The sequence below is a fragment of the Dryas octopetala genome, chromosome 2, assembly GCF_963921425.1.
Source record: "Dryas octopetala chromosome 2, drDryOcto1.1, whole genome shotgun sequence".
Taxonomy (NCBI): domain Eukaryota; kingdom Viridiplantae; phylum Streptophyta; class Magnoliopsida; order Rosales; family Rosaceae; genus Dryas; species Dryas octopetala.
The window spans coordinates 9,541,662-9,562,495 of NC_141367.1; the positions used below are offsets into that span (position 1 = coordinate 9,541,662).

The following is a 20,834-nucleotide window of genomic DNA, read 5'->3' on the forward strand; positions in this document are numbered from 1 at the left end:
GATAGTTTCCGATGGAACTATCCATGAAGGCTTATTATGCGTTCTGAATCTGCTTGAAGAGCGAGCAGCCCTCAGAAAAGGTATTGCTCGTCCACCTAATGTCTATCAAGAAGTGGATAGCATTGAGAGAACTGTTGAATTTGGCCAAACTGTAAGTTCTCCAGTTCAGTTCCTTTACAATATGTTACATGTTTATATGGTTTAACATTGTTACATGAGAGTGATTATGGTCCTAGAATTGTATTACACATTTTCATGTTTGCTTAATTAATGATTATGTTGCATTATTTCTGCTATATGTGCTGACATATTACCTTTTTTTCACCAGTTGACACCAAAGGAAGCCTTTCGGATGCTTAGCCATCAGTTCCATGGGAGGGGTCGAAGCCTTTTCAAGCGACTGTGAGGAATAAAGAGCCCTCTGTCTATTTACTTACAAGCATTGATCAGTACGCTGTGCACATGTCGTTAATCTGATGTCTCTTATATGATATAAAGTTCTTGGTTGAATATTGCTCTTCTTTTTGTTTTTTTGTAGGTTAATCTTGAATTGTACTGTGGCTTAATCTTGTAGTTACGTACTATTGAATTTTAACTTTTGATGTGGGCATTTGACTAGCCCTGTCCAGTCTAACCCATATAATAAATAGGATTAGGATGATCATTTCTATTCTTCCAATGTAAGTCTTGGATTTGTTCAAACTTTGATTTGTTGTGAAGCATTTATTACTTCCAAAGGAATTAATTTCTTCGAAATATTGTTGTCTCAAGCTTCTGATATAATTGTTTCCTTTGCTCTGTCTTTGAATTTGGGTTTATCCATTTTTGATGCTCTGCCTGTGTTTTGAACCTATCATTCTCGAGGACCTGGTTGTGGTTGCTAGGCCACATGCTGTCTTATTGTGTTGTAAAACTCTCCTTTCCAGCACTAAAGGACCTGGCCATCACTCGCACAATGTTGGTCCACACTGCTCCAAATTCTGGGTATTTTTTCTGACCCTTTAAAGGAGCGTGGTTCATCCCCTTGAAGTTTCTATGGATCCATTGGATCATATAACATCATGACCATCCTATATAACTAATAATGTTTAATTCATGTAGATATCAAACATGCTTCTTAATGAAGCATAAAAGATTAGTAGATATATTAAATGATTTCAGGAGCACCAGTGACACACAATAAATTGTTTTGAAGTCTCAACCAACTAGCTAATACAGAATAGGGTGTACAAAAAAGAAATAGTTTACAAGTGCAAATCTTATCCAGAATAGAATTTTTTTTTTTTTTTTTTTCTAAAAGAAAAACTTATCCAGAATTTTTATTAAACCAAAGATAAATCAATGGGGTCATTATGTGTAGTTTGATTTCAATCTCAATATCCTTGATTAGATGCAATTGATCTGGTTTTACTTACTGTTTATTGTCCAGTGGAGTGCTACAATGAAATGTTCTGCATGGCATGAAATAGATGGGTGCAGAGATTAGCAATGCAGAAAATGACTGTGAAACAGGCAACTGGTATTACATTCTTTCTTATCAATTCACATATGAATACAGGAATTTATTCTGAAATTAATTGGATTAGTGAGGTAAATAAGAAAAGTGCAGTTTAAGTAAGATGTACAATATGAAAAGTCGGGTATTTATCATGAATTGCAGTATCTACAAAGGAGTAATTAACTGCCTACTATATGCAAAGATAGAGGAGGCTAGAGAAGAGGAGATGGTGGTTTGGAAAGCTTACTTTGAGCAATTAGGATGAAAAAACTCCTTGCACAACTGGTCCCCTACGCGCATCTTTATCTTGAAAGATGAAAAGCATGAATATATCCAGCTCTGGTCTCCACAGTCTTTTAGTATATTCAAATAGTAAAAGTACAGCCTCTAATTTGTTTTTCTAATATTTGTATGGTGATCAGCAATTGTCTCACCTGTGTGCTAACAAGTATCAATCCTTATGTTGCCTTTCAGAGCATTGGCTTCAAACACTGCCCCTGCTTAATGGCATCTGCAACATTCAAGCCAGAAGTACCACTTGGGGGAGGCCATAGTTCGTTCATCTAGTGGCTGTTGTTTCACTTTGGCCGGTCCACCCATTACGTACAACCTGGATGCTCGCACAATTTTTGGCTTTGTATTTGTCTTACATTATGTTGCAATTTGCAAAGTAGGTTTTGCATGTATTTAACCCCAGCATTTCTTGTAAACACAACCCCAAATTTTTCCACAGAGAAACATTTTGTATAATGGTAATATTATTGAGGTGGGTCTACTCCAAAGTAAGGTTTTAAAGTGATTTGAAATGAGTGATTAGGAAGAACCAACCCCTACCCCATAGCATTCTCTTTCTAAATCAAGGCGTTTTCCTTAATTTCCTCTTATGTTGTATATATACATTTCTTTTTGGGAGCAAATTGAATAGGCAACAATGAGACTTGTGATCATAACAAGGAGGAACCTAGGCTCTATCCTGTAGTTGGAATATTTTTTTATTACAAAATTTAAGAGTCGAGGTAGCAAGCTAGTTTGTGGTCAAACCAAAAGGTCATAAGAAGATTGTTTCCATCATTGTGACCATGGAATTCAGTTCATTTTCCAGCCCTGCTTGTTAAGTATTAGATGCAGACAGAATAGTCCAAGTATCAGCACAAACTGTAACTTTCGAAACTCATGGCCCAGTTCATGGTGCTTGTAACACGAGCCGTGTCTTTACATGGTTAGAGTTAAAACACAAATGATAAAGGCCATTTGGATATCCAACAAAATGCCTTGTCAAAGAAGATTTAAACTGTGTTTTTCTTTTCATTGTATAGTCTTAACGCATACAACTTGAAAACAATTACATCACTCCCAAAACCCCAACATTGAAAACGCAGGTTGGTGGTCTCAGTAGGGTTCTCTGTTTTAAACACATGCTTTTGCATTTTGCAGTACTGTAAACTGAAAAGAAGGAAAGAAGAGAGAAAAGGATAATCATAATCTACCCTGACCTCCACGTTCCTTAAAAGAATTAAAAGATGTGAACCACTGCTTCCAAGCAGCATCCTTTTGTTGCTCGACCCATGACAAAAAGGCACTGTCCAACAGGCAGAAGACATTAACATAGAGGAGTTGGTACCTCACAGGAACATATCGGAAATTTGCAACCTGAACAATTGGCCACACACCACCCTCCAAAATAAGGGCTGGCACAAAATCTCTCTTCAAATCTTCCTTCACTTGAGCAACACTCTTGCCAGCGGAAAACCCCATGTAAGTGAAAAACACAAACAAATCAAGGGGACCAAAGATAATGCCATCCATTGCCACTTTAGTAGCAACAAACCGCAACGATTTAGGTTGTAGTTGAAGCTTCAGCCTTATAAATTTGTCCAAGCCTTCGTACCTATAATCAAGAAAGGTTTTACTTTTTCTTTTTATTTCTTGGCAGACAGATCAGCCCAGGTGACCAGAAGGAAAAAGAACAGGATAGGTAAAACAAACCAGAAATGGCCAACAGGTCCAACAAACGCAAACCCAAACGTGCTTGTGATAGCTACACGTTTCCAGCTAATTTTGAAATCCACATCTGCACCCTGTTACATTAAATATAGATTGTTATGTTATATGTACAGAGAAAAGTAGTTGGACAAAATACTAATACTAGCTTCACCACAAAGGATGACTAGAATCAGATTCTCCAAAGTTCAGCTGCAGTCTTGTATGTTAGGTCCAACACTTAACAAAGTTTCAGGTAACAATTCAGTGGAGCGGAAAAAAGGCATCAAGGCTTAGTTAGATACATTCTATATTAAAGAACAAGATAAAAGGAGCTATTATATTGGAAACACACACTCACTCTCACACATGCAAGCAACACAAGAAGGATCTATTTCGGTGGTACCTGAACTCGTCAGTTCATTTTTCATTTTGAAAGATTTAGTTTCTGAAACTGAAAATTTATTTCCTGCACATGATAAAAGTAGTTCCTTGACTACCAGGCAAAACAAATGTAGTGGAGCATTTATGAGTTCCTTCTAACCATCAACCTATGAATATGAAATCATAGTCATGGTCATGCAGTCACAACATTTTATGTCCATATGAGCCATAGGAAAGAGTTAAAAGCCCACAAGAAAATAACAAATAAAAAAGCCCTCATTTTATTGACGCAGACTAGTGCATGAAAGACAGAAATTCCATATTTTCTGTTCTAATAGACATCATAGTCCTCCTCATGATTCAAAAAAGATCCAAATGAATAAAGCTTACTTTGAGCAATTAGGATGAAAAAACTCCTTGCACAACTGGTCCCCTACGCGCATCTTTATCTTGAAAGATGAAAAGCATGAATATATCCAGCTCTGGTTTTCAATGCTGGAAACAAAGCCCTTGTCTCATTCCTTGTCGTACTAGTTGTACAGGAAACACTGTTATACCCATAAAACTCAACTCCCAAGCATTTTAGCTTACGCAAATTGCCAATCCCAACATGTATAAGATTTGGCAAATGACCAAGCATTGGAAAGGAACGTGTAAGTAGGAGGTCTCAATTGAATATATTCAGAATTTTAGAAAGAGAATTTGGGAAAGAAAAATCAGAAGACAAAAAGGTTTGAAGAAAAGTAAACTCACTGCATCTAATAACAACTGCACATCAGGGTCAGTGACATGGTGTCCAATCTTCTGGAGACCATCTCTGAGCTCTTCAAAAGTCAAGTCTCCAGTTTTGTCAATGTCCATCATATCGAATATCTGTCGGATTCCATCTATTTGTTCATCTGGCAAGTTGTCCGCCACCACCTGAATTGACAAATACTTAACAGTTAACGATGCTTGTGAGAGAGCTACCTTTAACAATCATGTGAGAATAAAGAGATTCAGGAAGTTACTCTGAGAACTTTCTTCTTGAACTTATTCATTAATGTGAACTGCTTGATCTTTAGTCTGACATTTTCTCCCAACGGAACGTTAGAAACTTGATTTGCATTTCGTATCCAGGGATGATCTTCATATTGGATGCAAGAGAATGATTAGTACACTTCTTATATAGTCCAATTAAGAGAAAAGAAACAGATATTGCTCCACATTTGATCAAGAAAAAAATGTCAACTAAATTACAGGTCTCAAGCTCTGTATGCATAATTTGCAGAGTCCTTAATTTTGATGCTTAACCACTTTATTGATAACATTTTCCAATGAATAGGAAATTTTACTCAACCAAAATCACTGTAAGACTACAACTCAAACAAAAGGCACACAATAAGGCTTACACAGAGTATTCCAGAGACAACAACATACATAACTACCAAAGAAAATTACAAACTAACAGTTTCTGTTAAAATTTTATACTCAAGTAGACCATTGAAAACAAATGCTTTTATTAATAGGGGAGTGCATGACAATAAACCAACTAGCCACTCTATACTTGACATCATCTTTTCTCGCTTTCAAGATATATGGTCCTCTATTTGATGGAAATTGAACCAATTAATTCTAGGAGATACTAGTTGATGTCTTTTGATTGGAGTTTCCTTAACTAGCATTTAATGGCCTCTATAACAGGCCTTTGTATTATGGTGGATGACTTGATTATTTAATTTAACCAGTCTTTCTCCCTCTTCATCTTCTGTCTCTCTTCCTCTTCATTTATTCTTCTCTGTTTTTGTTCCCTCTTCTACTGAGGGAACAAAGTGTAAATTTGCAAATCACAAGCTTGCAAATTACATTTCCCTATAAATTCCACCAGAAATCATCATTTCACCTTTGGTGTATACTCTTGCCTTTATATTCAATTGCAAATGTCTCTCATAATGAAATAAAAGATACCTGTTTTCAATGTCGAAAGAAAGCTCCCCAACTAAATGGAGTTTGTGACAGAGCAATTTCCATGACCTATCCTATTCACAACATATCAAATACAGAGATGGCTTTCCATATCAGGTGCCTATTCTTCGGATGTCTGATCAATACAGAGTTCCTAAAAATATATGGTTCCGGTAAGATTAGCATACTCTCGTTATGAATGAGATATCTAATAGAATCTTCAGTTGTGTTGTTGGTTCAGGCACATCAAAGAGAGATGAACCAGATCATGTATATGTGTTTAACCTTGAACAAATTCCAACAACCAGAAAATATGGCATTTCCTTAGTTAGGATCTGTAAACTATTGTAATTTCATTTAACAAATATACTGGCTCAAATATGTCAAATGGGGTTTGCATGTCAAGTTAGAAATTGCTAACTAAATCAAACTAGTCTAAAATTCTGTATTTTCTGAGAATTGGTAAGTAGTTTCTCAACCTCCATCAGGGTCAGCAACCATGTGACCATGAGAGAAAAGATACATACATGCATACTTATGATATTTGTGCACATGGATCAGTACAAAGATGCATACCAAGTACTTCTTCAACTGTTAGCCTGTTGTAAGGAGTCGGATCAAGCATACTCCTCACTAGATCTTTTGCTTCCTCACAAACCTTTGGCCATGTGTCCCTCTCGAAATCTATGTTACCCCGAATTATAGCGTGTGCAATTCCCTCCTCAGTTTCTGGACTAGGTATAAACCCAACATTAGAAGGCACTCAGGATATGTATTACAGATTTTATGCATATCATATGCATTGAAGTTAAATAGAACTGTGAGAATTAAATAAAATTTAACCTCAACAAAAATTGAAGAAGAATTTACCTGACCAAAATGGAGGAACTCCACAAAGTAGGATATAAAGGATAACTCCTGCACTCCAAACATCAACTTCAGGCCCATAATTCCGTCGTAAGACCTCCGGAGCCATGTAATATGGGCTTCCAACAATTTCATTGAATCTCTGACCTACCAAAAAAATTGTCGTGATTATAGTTCAGCCACAGGAACTTAAGAAAACAAATGATTGAATGAAAGAGTGAAGGAAAATACAGTTAAAGAATAGAAGTCAAGTTTAAGAAGATACCTGGTTCAAAAAAAATTGAAAGGCCAAAATCAATTGCCTTTAACTGCGCATTTTCGCTACTATCTGCAAATAGGAAGTTCTCGGGTTTCAGGTCTCGATGTATTACTCCATGCTTGTGGCATACCTGCAGCAAGTATAAACCCCTTAGTTTCAGGCTTATTGATAGATCTCCTGACACTAAATGCATTACTTGCTGCCACCAGTTTTCAATGTATTACTCCATCCTTGTGGCACCTTTGAAGTGATGTTAATAGTGCATAGTAGCAGGTTTCTGGATGACAGACAAGGCCAGGATTGGAATGGCACCCTGTATTACTTTCTTGATATTTAAACTCAACAAGTTGAGTCACTACATCTTAAGATGCTAGTTTGATATTTTTTTTTTTCTTTTTTTTCCCTCCCCTCTTAACCTCTATGTGAATTTAGACAAATAAGTAAACCACCATATCCTGAAAAATGAAGGTTTTATCCTGTTTTTTTAGAAGGGAGACTGAAAAGTATCTGCAACTATCAAATTCTCAATCTTTGCTACTATACGGGGATGACCAGAAATCCAAGATGCATTTTTGTACTTTGGAAGTTAAATGGACCAAATCAAACTAACTCTAAAGTGTAAAGTCAAGCCACAAAGCAAGAAGTTTGTATTCATCAGTGACTAATCAAGCTAGCTATGAAAACAATGAACTGTTACCGCCGAAGTGAGTGTTTTGATCCTGGCTGTCAAAGTGCTTATACCCTGGGTTTAACAGTTCAAGATTGGCTACTTATTTTAGTCCACATGAACATCCATGCTCACCAAATGTTAAATCAAAACCCAACGAACTCAGCAACTGACATTAATTACTTAAAAAGTTATAAGTCGTTGAGTTTTGACCTAAAGGTCGGTAAGCATGATTTTGGTGCTCATCATGAGTAGGAGGTTAAAACTTTATGCACACACATATAGGAATGCTTAACACCAAACAAAAGACTTGTCTGAAACCTCCTATAGTCCTAGATAAATTTCTAGAACACAAAGGAAATCAACTCTGGTGTTACCCACCATCCTTTAGTTGAGATATAATATACTTTCTGTGTGGGTTTCACTTTCATCTCTACTTAATTTGTCAAAATCATGAGGCAGTCTAAAGAGCTTCATCATTTCAGACGTACTGTGTTTCTTTTTGTATGTGAACCCACTGAAACATGGTTAAAAGTTTCAACAGTCGTTTTAACCTTCTCAAATTAGCAGGCAAAAAAGCTAATAAGTTTTGTAATTTTCATCTCAGGAAAAATGAGGAAGCTAGCGAAAAAGATAAAACAAGCAAACTGTTTAGCTCCATAAAAATAGAAACTCACATATAATTAGGCCAAGAAAAGTCATATACATTCATAATTTCTTTAAGATTCCAAATTCATATAATGCAGATTTTAATTACCAATTAATTAGAAGTGAAAATTGTTAAATTGTTAACAAGACTACCTTGCAAACCTCAAGAATTGTCTTGGTAACATTGGCAGCAGCACGCTCTGTGTAATGCCCTTTGGCGACGATCCTATTGAAGAGCTCTCCGCCCTCGCAAAGCTCCATGACAAGATAAACCGCCTCTTTGTCCTCATAAGCCTCCTTGAAGCTGACAATGTTGGGATGGTTGGGAAGGCGGCGCATGATCTCGGCCTCCCTCCTCACATCCTGGATGTCGATGTCCGTTTTGAGCTTACTCTTCGATATCATCTTGCACGCGAACGTCTCCCCTGTCTCCCGGTCGATGCATTGGTGGGTGATTCCAAACTCCCCTCGCCCCAATTCCTTCCCAAACCGGTACCTCTCGAAGATGTTGTCCCCGGAGGTCCTCTCGAGCACCGAGATGGCTCGCTGGGCCGCCGACTTGCGAGGCGAGTCGTGTACTACGCATTGAGGCACGGGCTTGATGATCTCTCTCTGTCTTCTGTGGACTACACCTTCAGCTTTCGCAGGTGTGCAAACGCAGCTTCCCATGGGAATGAGGAGGGCGGGGTTAGTTTGGTCAATTCAATCTTCAGCATCCCATGGGAAAACAGAGTAGAGAGAGAGAGAGAGAGAGACGAAGAGACAATTCTAGAGAGAGAGAGAGCGATTGAAGAGAGACGACACTAATTTTGGGAACATTGGGATGTTTGAAAAACTGTTGGTTTTCGTTTTTTTAGGCGTCCCGCCATTTTCTTTGGGTCGTTGGCTTTACGGTTTACATTTCACGGCTAAACTTTACTATTTGTTAATTTGTTATGTGGGTCCCAAGTGCCAATTCTTTGTCTTTGTTCTTTCGGAGGCCCTGCGAATTAACGCCGTCAAACCCAAGTCATGTATGGTCTAGAAATTGAATTAGGTTGGAGGAGAAACTAAGGTGTATAACTGTATATAGCAATCAAATTTGCCCATCTTTTTTCTTTCAGATCTTTTTTCACCCAAAGAGCTCTAAAAACTTTACAATATACTCAAAAGTACAATAAAATAGTTCTTTGTCCTCATTTTAAAAGGGTAGAGATAATTTTGGGAAACAACCCTTGCAATATTATCTACAATTTGAACCATCTTTTTTTAAAGCTCCATTAAGGATCATCTCTACAAATATTCAACAAAATCCTTAGGATTTGTCCATTTTTTATCTAACCTTAGATTTTGTTCATTTTTTCAATCCCTAGCAATTGTTTTTTCAATTTTTCTGCCCCTACTTATTTAATTTACATTTTTAGCTTCCAATGTCAATAACACAAGTATAATTCCACAGATATATATATATATATATATGCAAATAATATTTAACATAGCTACACCTTTGGGTTTCATTTTTACTTTTTCTCTTTTTAGAGGGAGGCGATTTTCGCACTATATATCCTCTTCTCTTCTTTTGCACTTCATCTCCTTTTTTAATGTATTTTGTATATTTTTATTATATATTTTTTCAAATCTACCTTTTATGGCTTTTGAATTTTTATTTTAATTATCTTTCACCAATGATTAATTTTTCCTGAATTCTCTCATCGTTAATATAAAAAAAAATAATAAGTAATTTTCTCTCCCCCTCGTTGTATCTTCTTCATATTGCATATCTTTGCCTTCTAATTAAGCCACCATGATTTCTTTTTTTCCTTTTGTGAACTAGATACTCTTGTGCTTTCAATTATCATTCTATACTTTCATTAGGATAATATTTAGCCTGTCAAAATTTTCTAAGCTTTCTTTATGAGGGTCATGATTTATGTATCTTCTTCTTTAATGGTGGGTTTGTATTCTGAAATTAACTGGGATTTTCAATTTGTCCGCTCCCTCATTTCTGGGTCTTTTGATTTTTTCTTCACCACTACCAAGAAAAATGTTCTCATGCCAAGTAACCACTCCTTATCTGTAGCATATTTGATTTATTTTTTTTTTGGTTAAATTGGAGGGAATCGAACCCTGGACCTATCTTAATCCTAACATTTATCCCACACCCACCCTCACCACTTGGGCTAACCCCAAGGGCTTACCATATTTGATTCTTCATTGAATGTGTTAGATGATATTTGTATTTGGGCCTAGACCAATTGTATATAGGTTTTATATGTCATTAATTGAGCCTCAAGCCTTAGAGCTTTACTTGACTTGTATAAATACCTTTGTGATTAATGAGAAGAGTAGGAAATTATACAAAACTCACATGGTATTACAGATGTAGGTTTTCTTTCCGTTCCACAACTGGCTATTTGATCTTTTTTAGTTCCAATATGGTTTCATGGTGCTCTAAAGAAACAACCGACTGTTTCTCGCTCTAGTGTCGAGTTTGAATACCACTTTCTTTCTCATGCTTGTGACGAGATGTAACGACCCAACCCTTAGTTTTAGTGGAATTAAAGTTAAATTCAGTTGTTGGATTTTATTTAAGTTAGTCAATCTCATAGATTTTATTTAGGGGGATTTTGAAATTTTAAGAAGGAATAAATTGAAAAGTAAACCTTGGGCCACCCCCGCGCGGGGTGGTTTTCGATCACCCAAATAAATTCTTTCTCTTTTTTTTTTTTTTTTAATCATTCAACCCAAATACATGTATAAAATATATAATTTCAAATAAATCAATCTCATAAATTTAGGGTTCATGCTTCATGGGGATTTTTCAAGCAATCAAGGTTAAATAAGCATGAATATAGAATTATTTTATGAAACCTACTTGGTTGAAGAACAGATTGAATAATGATCCTCTATTGTTTGGTGATCCACAATCCTTAGAGCTTTTCGTGCTGATAACGTGTTGTAAAAGTATGTAGAAAATAGGATTTGTGGAAAAGAGAGGCAGAGAGAATATGATCTGTCTATTTCATTCATTTTATAAATATTCTTATATAGAGGTAGGGTTTATTAGGGTTTTGAACACTTATTATTATGCTCCTACAATTAATTACAGGAATAGCCACACATAATAATGTATTTACAACAAATATGTGATTTTTTTTTTCTGATTGTTTTGTTTATACAAGTTGCCACTAATATATATAATATGTGATTGTTTTGTTTACACAAGTTGCCACTAATATATATATATATATATAATATGTGATTGTTTATTTACACGTTACAAGCAGTATAGGCTTTATATATGCCCGTATGTGTTGCTTTCCCTCTATGTATGATAAAAGAATTCTGCAAAAAAAAAAAATCCCATAAAGAAGTCAGTTTTTGTTCAATAATGAGTATCTCATGCTTGGTCCACGGATAAGCATGAATTAATTGTTATTGTTCAACTCAAGTGATATTGACAAAATTCCATCATACAGAAAGAACTTGATGTTCACACTAATTAATGTCATTTTGGGAAAGATGTGATAAGGGATGTATGGTTCTCAGTGCATAGATGGTTACCACACATGCATACGGACAGCCCACTAAGACCAAGGACAAATTTTTGTGGTTTTCTTTTCATTTTGCTGATTTCTTTGTGAACCTATTTCTTAGTGCAACCTTTTAGTTGAGTTTATTTATCCTTAAAAGCTGTAAAATAGATCTTAAAATCGTTTACTTAAAAAGAAAAAAATTATGTTAATGTGTTGATAACGTGTTGTAAAAATATGTAGAAAATATATAGGGTTTGTGGAAAAGAGAGGCAGAGAGAATATAATCTGTCTATTTCATTCATTTTATAAATATCCTTATATAGAGGTAGGGTTTACTTGGGTTTTAAACATTTATTAGTATGCCCCTATAATTAATTACAGAAATAGCCACACATAATAATGTATTTACAACAAATATGTGATTGTTTTTTCTGATTGTTTTGTTTACACAAGTTGCCACTAATATATATAATATGTGATTGTTTATTTACACGTTACAAGCAGTATAGGCTTTATATATGCCTTTATGTGTTGCTTTCTCTCTATATATGATAAAAGAATTCTGCAAAAAAAAAAAAAAAAAAATCCCATAAAGAAGTCAGTTTTTGTTCAATAATGATTATCTCATGCTTGGTCCACGTATAAGCATGAATTAATTGTTATTGTTCAACTCAAGTGATATTGACAAAATTCTATCATACAGAAATATCTTGATGTTCACACTAATTAATATGTCATTTTGTGAAAGATGTGATAAGGGATGTATGGTTCTCAGTGCATAGATGGTTACCACACATGCATACGGACAACCCGCTAAGACCATGGACAAATTTTTGTGGCTTTCTTTTCATGTTGCTGATTTCTTTGTGAACCTATTTCTTAGTGCAACCTTTTAGTTGAAGAAAGGTTTGCAGACGATTTGGAAACTTGTAGATGGTCAAGGTTTGCAGAAAGCAAATGGCCAATAAAAAAAGGTTTGCAGAAAGAAAAAGAAGGAGTGGGGCCACCAATAATGAAGTCTCTAAATTATGAGAACTACTTGTGCGTCTTCCATCTCTTCTCACTTTCCTCACTTGTGCATTGTTCTCTACTCAGACTGCTCTTTGCTTACTTCTCCGTCCCTCTATCTAATATCTCTGCTACTGCTAGCTCCTTGTGTCTGTTTGAGTATGGAAGGAAATATGTTGGATGCTCTCTTTACTTTTTCTGTGGAAGGAATACTGGGGAAGGTGGCTTCACTTGCTGCTCATGAACTCAGTCTTGCCTGGGGATTCAAAACAGAGCTAACAGAGCTCCGCCAATCATTGTCCCCCATTCAAGGTTTCTTAGATGCTGCTTCCCACCCACCACAAGATCGTGCCAAGTTAGTGGAAGACTGGCTCAAGAACCTCAAAGCTGTAGCTGATGATGCAGACGATGTGTTGGAGCAAATCGAATATGAATTTCTCCGCCAAAAAGTGGAGCTGCAAAACCATACCAAGAGAAAGGTGCTCAACTTCTTCTCTCTCTCCAATCCCTTTTTATTACGTCAACAAATGGCACATCAAATTCAGAAAATCAAAAAATCTTTGGAGGTTCTCAAGAAGGAGGCAGCTTTTGTTGGACTAGTTTCAAAAATCGAAGACCATTAAACCCCTCATGGAATTAGAGAGGACAGAGAAACCATCTCTTTCATTGACGAAGGTGAAAACATGGTTGGAAGGAAGGGAGCTGTGTCAGACATAATTGCAACCTTGATCAACTCCAATAATCGGGAAAATCTTTCGATTATGGCCATTGTTGGAATTGCAGGCCTAGGCAAGACAACTTTGGCCAGGGCCGTATACAATAAGCTTGATGTGGATAAATATTTTGATAAAAAAATTTGGGTGTGTGTATCTGACCCCTTTCATGTCAATTCGATTCTCATTCGGATGTTGGAATCACTCAACTCAACAAAAGCCGTACGAGAAAGTCGAGATGCATTGATCAAAACCCTCCAAGAAGAGTTGACTGGGAAAAAATATCTTCTCATACTCGATGACGTATGGAATGAAGATGAGGATAAATGGAACACTTTGATCATGAGTTGTTTGTCAAAACTTAATTCTACTCGAGGAAGCAGCATCATTGTCACTACCCGCAGTGCCAAAGTTGCATCAATCATAGAAACGCCTGGTAACTATAGGTGTGAATTGGAAAATCTATCTGTTGATGAATGTTGGTCCATAATAATGGGTAGAGCACTTCCAAATGGTAGTGCTCCAATAGACCCGCATATACAGCAAATTGGAAAAGAGATTGCCAAAAAGTGTGCAGGAGTACCATTGGTGGCAAAGGTATGTATACTATTATTTATTATACGGTGAATTACACTTTACACCCCTCAAGTATAGGTCGTTTTTCACTTTGGTATCCGATATTTAAAACATATCAATGTGAAACCTAAAGTTTATGAAAATTGCAATGTGCTATTTACGTTAACTTTTCTGTTATTTTGACTGCATATAGTATGTGTGAGATTCATTTACATTGATGTAGACAGTAAATTTACGCCACATGAACAAATAAAATAAACCAAATAAACAATAAAGAAATTAGAAAAAGGTATTTCAATTATTATATATTAAAAAAATTAAAAGATAACATTGAAACTAAATATAAAAAATTATCTCATTCATTCCTACCTCTCCCTCCTCCCTCATCTCTTTCGTTCCCCGTTTTTGTTTTTAAAATTTTAAAATTTTATTTTTTTAACCTATAAAATTTTAGCTGGCTTTTTTAATTTGTTTTTTTTTCCCACATAGCATAAATTTATTGTCCTCATTAGTGTAAATGAATCACACACATGCTATATGCAGTCAAAATTAACAAAAAATTTAACGGAAGGGGCACATTGTAATTTTTATAAACTTTAGGTTCCACATTGAAACGTTTTGAACATCGGGTTCCAAAGTGAAAAATAACCTATACTTGAGAGGTGTAAAGTGTAAATGACCCTTTATTATATTATAGATTTTAAGTTAATTTAGGCTTTTTAATTGCTTTTGATACTTATTTGTTATTAATAAAGTTCCAACCCACAAATAACTTGTGAAATTCTTTGTTTCCTTTTTAGGTCCATTGATTTTAATTATTAAATTTCAATAATTTTTTAGTTTAGGTACCAAAATTATATAACATTTTAGATTAGGTACTAGTTGAAAAGTCAAACAAAATAATAAAGTAAAAGGTATTAGAATTTACAAATATTACATCACATGCCACTACAATAAAAAAATAAAAATAATATTACATCACAAATATTACATTAATTTATACTATATTGTATTAAAAAAAAAAAAATCAATCCAGTTACACTGTGACTATCTTGATAAATTGAAAAAGAGAACTCACACCACTATACTATGTATTATTTTTAGTAAAAATATTGTTTTGACCTCTATTTATACTATATTGTATTATAATTTCTCTAAAAAAAATTTAATTAAGTCACAACTTAACTGTGACTGTTTCACAACTTAGATGTGACTGTCGTTCAGTCACAACTAAAATTTGAAGTTGTGATTGTTGTACAGTCACAACTAAATGTGAAGTTGAGACTACATTAGCAAATTTTCAAGATAATATAAAAGCCTCAAGGGCAATTTTGTCAAAACATTATAAATTTTAACTAACACTCATCATATGTGGGCTAAAGGACAAAAATGTCAAATGGAAAAGGCTTAAATCAAAGGGGCAAACATATTTGTGACCTAATCTAAAAAACTACATTTAAATTTAGTAGTCTAATTGAAATATTATATGGTCTTCATGCTATTCCAAAAAATTATTGGGATTTAGTATTTAATTCTAATTTTCTATTCCTTTTTTTACTTTGGGTTTTCTAAACAAAAATTGGGCAAGGAGTTCTTTCCTCATTTTATAACAATCGATGAAGGAAAAAAATTTATTCCAACATCACTTTTAAGTGCAATATTACTACTAATTACTAAGCCGTACATATATAGTCATAAATTGTTTCATAAACACATGTATGACTCTAACAAAGTTTGTAAAAAAGAAAACAGAAAAAAAAAAAAAAAAAAAAAGCAGCTCTAACAGAAAAAATGGAGTGCAGCAGCATATGTTACACGTAGTATCCAAAAGAAGGTTGAAATATTGTCAACTTTGATTAATCTACTATTTTTTTCTTTTGTTACTATTAATTAATGATTTTACCCTATTCAATATTAACAGGTTTTGGGAAGCATGTTGCGTTCTAAACACACTACAGATGAATGGTTGTCAATTAAAGAAAGTAGAATATGGGACTTGCCAAAAGAAGAGGAGAAAATCATGTCGGTTTTAAAGTTGAGTTTTGATAATTTGAAATCACCATCTTTGAAACAGTGTTTTGCATATTGCTCAATTTTTATGAAAGATTTCAAAATAGAAAGAGAAAAGTTGATCCAACTTTGGATGGCTCATGAATTACTTCACCCTTCTTCTGACAAAAGCAAACTAGTGATGGAAGACATAGGCAATGAATATTTTAATATTCTATTGGAAAACTCCTTATTTCAAGATGTTACAAAAGATGAGTTTGGCGTTATTATCAGTTGCAAGATGCATGATCTTGTGCACGATCTTGCCAAACAAGTATCAAAATTGAGATCTTGGCGGTGCAGGACTTCAATGAGAATGAAGTATCCAACTCTGAGATCCTGACACGGGACCTCAATGAGTATGAGATTCGACATGTTGCATGGATTCCTACTTCAACGCTAGAAGGGATGCCAAGAAGAAGTGTTAGAAAGTTGCGCTCATTGTTTTTGAATGATGACAAGGTCCTTAAAAGCATCTTCCCAAGGTTTAGAGCTTTGCGTGTTTTAAATTTATATGAGGCTGATATTGATGAGTTGCCAATTTCAATTGGTGAATTGAGACACTTGAGGAATTTGGACGTCTCGGGAACAAGAATCAAAGCACTCCCCAAATCTATTGGAAAGCTCTACAAGCTGCAGACATTAAGAATGGATTGTTACAATCTCAAAAAGTTTCCCGAGGAACTGGAAAATTTGATCAACTTAAGGCATGTTTATTTTAATGATCGAGTATGTTGAAGTTCCATTTCAGATAAGGCGATTGACTCATCTGCAAACATTATCTCATTATACTCTGGGTGGGACGACAAGTTATGGAATTGAGGAGCTGGGTGACTTAGACCAATTGAAAGGTGAATTAATTATAAGAAATTTGCAACTTGTGAGAAATGAAGAAGAAGCAAAGAAAGCTAATTTAGTGGGGAAAGCAAGCATACGCCAGTTCAGATTTGAATGGACGGATGACAGGCAAAGCAGCAACAATGACAAGAATGTATTAGAAGGCCTCCAACCGCCCTGTAATCTGGAAAGCTTAAGGATTGACAACTTCATGGGTGCTAAATTTGCATCATGGATGATGAGTGGGCTGCCACTCAATTTGAAAAAGATTAACTTAAGGAATTGCGGGGAATGTGAAGAAATCCCAATGCTTGGTCATTTGCCAAATCTTATACATGTTGAGATTTACAATATGGCTAAGCTAAAATGCCTGGGAGTTGAGTTTTATGGGTATAACAGTGTTTCCGGTACAACTAGTACGACAAGGAATGAGACAGGGGCTTTGTTTCCAGCATTGAAAACCTTAAAAATTCATTCGTGCAGGATGCTAAGTGAATGGATGGAAGTGGTAGTGATGCCTACAGAAAAAGTAGTTGTGTTTCCCTGCCTTGAGGAGTTGACTCTATCTGGTTGTAAGCAATTGAGAAATGCTCCCAGCCATTTTCCATCTCTCAAGAACTTGGAGATAGATGGTATTGACAATGCGAGGCCAATAGAAAATATTATGAGCAGTCAACTAACCACTCTCACTTCCCTCGAAATAAGAAATGTTGAGGAGCTTATTTCTTTGCCGGAAAGGATGTTTGAAAACAACCAGAATCTTCAGTGGCTGTCTATTGAATATTGTAAGAAGCTGAGGCATTTACCTGATGGGCTAGACACAGTCCTTCTTGAGGAGCTGACTATAAAAAACTGTGGTAGTCTAGAGTCGATTCCAATTACACAGGGCATCCCATCTCTCCGCATATTTGATATTTGGGGTTGTGAGAAATTATCAAGCCTGCCGAGTGGGTTACAAGACAGCACCTCTCTTCAGACATTGATTATATCTAGTCTGACGTCAATTCACAATCTCACATCCCTTCGTGTGTTGTATATTGTAAATTGTGATGGATTGACAAGTTTGCCGAGTGGGTTACCATCCTGCACATTTCTTGAGGACTTGTCAATCGTGTCCTGCGGCAATTTGATATCAGTGGCAGAAGACGTATCCAAGTTGCAATCTCTTTCCTCTCTCGAAATAAACGGTTGTGGGAAATTACAATATTTGCCATTGGGCCTACATTGTCTCACTCGTTTGGAAGTTATGGACATTGGAATGTTCTGGGAGGAGCTGGATTCTTTCCCCAATTTTGAGGTTGTACCACAACTCAAAGCATTAACGTTGCGGGGGTGGCCTAAGCTCAAGTCTCTGCCCCAACAAATTCAACACTTCACTTCTCTAACATCTTTGCGGATAACATCTTTTGACGGAGTGGAGGCTTTTCCAGACTGGTTGGGTAGACTTACATGTCTTACCGAGCTGTATATTGGACATTGTGAAAATCTGATGTACCTACCTACAGCCAAAACTATGAAACGCCTCACCAAGTTAGAAACTCTACAGATTTATAATTGTCCCCGTCTAAAGGAAAGATGCACCAAGGGGAGCGGCCCAGAATGGCACAAGATTTCTCACATTCCGAAAATCTATGGTAATTTTTTTTTCTCAAATCAATTACTCATGATTCTCTTGACAGAAATGTCATTCCCCACTACAAAACATTTAAAAGCAGTATGCGATTGTTATCTTTATATTTTATTTCCTTTCTTCAGCACTTGACTAAACCTTAACAGGTTTGGGCCACAATTAGACAATCTGCAAGATGTACGTACCGGGGAGTACTGTCAAGTGGAAAGAGCAAGTGATGTGCAATAGGTGCAAACTTAGTCCAGGTACTTCTGGCCCGATAAACCACATGATGAGATTAACCTTTCTTTTAGACCAAATAAACTAGATTTCTCACATTCCAAATATTCTAGGTATTTTGTTTTTTCTCAAATCAATTATTCATGATTTGTTCAATTTTGTGCGTGTCACGTTTTACTTTAAATACAGATTCTCATGAAATGATTTTCATTCTCCACTACAAAATATTTCAAAGCAGTGTGCGATTATTGTTGAGAAAATGGTTTTTGAAACAAAAAAAAAATATTGATCACTTACTGGCATCATTTATTCCAATTATTCACAGGTTTAGCTGGGGTCCTTATAATTTTAGATATTTACTTTTCCAAGAAATATTGCATTGATTTTTGTAAATAATATACATATGTACTTGTGTTGTTCTCAAGCTAGCTTGAGTCCTCTTAGTTCTAAAGGGATTTAACAGTCAAATTCCTTCATTGATATCTTTGCAATCAAATGTATTCATTCTGTGCTGATTTTATGGTCTTGGTTGCAGGTTACAGAATAATGGCCCCTAGGCCTACAGTTTATACCTTCACCAGCATTATTACCGAGTCTAATTTGGTCCTACGTCGTGTACCTGTAGTAGTGCAAGAAATCAGGTAAAACAATCTGCAGTTCCAAGCTTTTCACCATCATTTGAAAAATTAAAAGTTATTCTATACATCTCTTGTTTAGTTGTTTTGATGTTATTTTTGACCAGGCAGAGTCAGGAATCATGAGAAATTCCTATGCATGTGTCATGCCTGGCACTTACATTCATGTTTGGTTCTCATATTGATTTGGACAAACTGGCAAGCTAGATCCCATTAATTGCAACACAAACTTATGTTAACACTGCATCACCAAATCCAGTTATATTCTTATGGGTTTTCAACTTTGCATCAAATGCATAATTGCATTGCTCGTTTTGAGAGCCCTTTAAAGGGCAAGAAAAATACCCAGAATTTGGTGCAATGTGGACCAACATGGTGTGCGTGGTGGCCACAATTTAGAGAGAGAGAGAGAGAGCATAAAAAATGGATAAACCCAAATTCAAAAACAGAGCAAAGGAAACAACCCCATCAGGAACCTTGTTCCTCCCTCGATAAATATGATTCTCACAACACCATCAGCACCATCTGCACTTAAGAAGTGCATGACAGGCTTCCAGCAGAGTGGCAAGAGTAGATTAATCAGGTGGCCAAGATTTTTATAAAGGTTCAAAATGGCAGAATGTCTAAAAGTAGAGGGGTAATTTAGAATTAGGAAAAATGTATGGTTCAATTAATCAATTCCCTTTAGAATTGGCATAGGTGTTAATTTAATTAGATTTAGGGCTTTTATCTATCGATTAAATAACTCGGCAATTCATGAGATTTAGAAGGTTGAGAAGATTTGTCCCTCGTCGTTAGAAGGTTGAGATTTAGGTATCAGTCTCTTCCGAAGCATTTAATTTTTTTTATAAAATTCTGTTTTGTTTAGGGTTTCTGAGTCGGCAGATGTTGCCTTTAAGGTCAGTTTGTGTTTGGTTCTCCGGAATTTTAGTAAAATAAACGGAAATTGATATTTTCATTCTGAAATTCCAGGATTGGAGCAAATGGACATGGAAGGGTGCGAATCAAGCAACAAGAAGAGGAGCCGAGGGAAAGGATACTAGAAATATTGATGACCTGAAGCGCTCCAGGACCAATACTAGTGATGATGTTGTAAAACAAAGAGACATCGAATCTACACGCATTCTGAAGTAAGTAAATCTTCCTTTATGTTCTAATTTGTGCAATTTTTGGCTCAGAACTTGTATTTCATATACAATATGCATAATATGCTTGGGCTCTGGTTGTTGATTATTTTCAATCAACATCGTTTTTGTTTTAAACTGAATTACATGATTTGAATGGAAGACAGAGATGATGGTATCGATAGCATGTGATCATTCTTCTTCTGGGAATCAACTGTCAGTTTATTATTTTACAACCTTAATTGATACTAACTGTATTTTGTAATTAATTTTCTTATTCA

The 20,834-nt window shown here is 35.6% G+C and overlaps 2 protein-coding genes and 1 pseudogene across 3 annotated transcripts; 1 reads left to right on the plus strand and 2 right to left on the minus strand.

Moving 5' to 3' along the window:
* Window positions 1-2,974: 2,974 nt before the first annotated feature.
* Window positions 2,975-4,305, minus strand: LOC147292940 (uncharacterized). The gene is made up of 4 exons (XM_086230972.1): window positions 4,253-4,305; window positions 4,023-4,029; window positions 3,485-3,576; window positions 2,975-3,386 (listed from the first exon to the last, which is right to left on the minus strand). Exons 1-4 carry the CDS (start codon window positions 4,303-4,305, stop codon window positions 2,975-2,977), a joined length of 564 nt encoding a protein of 187 aa, XP_086087098.1.
* Window positions 4,306-4,541: 236 nt separating this feature from the next.
* Window positions 4,542-9,057, minus strand: LOC147292941 (calcium-dependent protein kinase 24-like). Its single transcript, XM_086230792.1, has 6 exons — window positions 8,401-9,057; window positions 6,939-7,062; window positions 6,677-6,820; window positions 6,383-6,535; window positions 4,873-4,988; window positions 4,542-4,783 (listed from the first exon to the last, which is right to left on the minus strand). The coding sequence occupies exons 1-6, from the start codon at window positions 8,914-8,916 to the stop codon at window positions 4,544-4,546; spliced, it is 1,293 nt and encodes a 430-aa protein (XP_086086918.1). The 5' UTR covers window positions 8,917-9,057; the 3' UTR covers window positions 4,542-4,543.
* Window positions 9,058-12,682: 3,625 nt separating this feature from the next.
* LOC147292942 (putative disease resistance protein RGA3) lies at window positions 12,683-20,559 on the plus strand (annotated as a pseudogene). Its single transcript, XR_015120935.1, has 6 exons — window positions 12,683-14,080; window positions 15,981-16,410; window positions 16,470-18,579; window positions 18,739-18,820; window positions 19,330-19,435; window positions 20,402-20,559. The product of XR_015120935.1 is annotated as a putative disease resistance protein RGA3 (transcript).
* The last annotated feature ends 275 nt before the right edge of the window (window positions 20,560-20,834 follow it).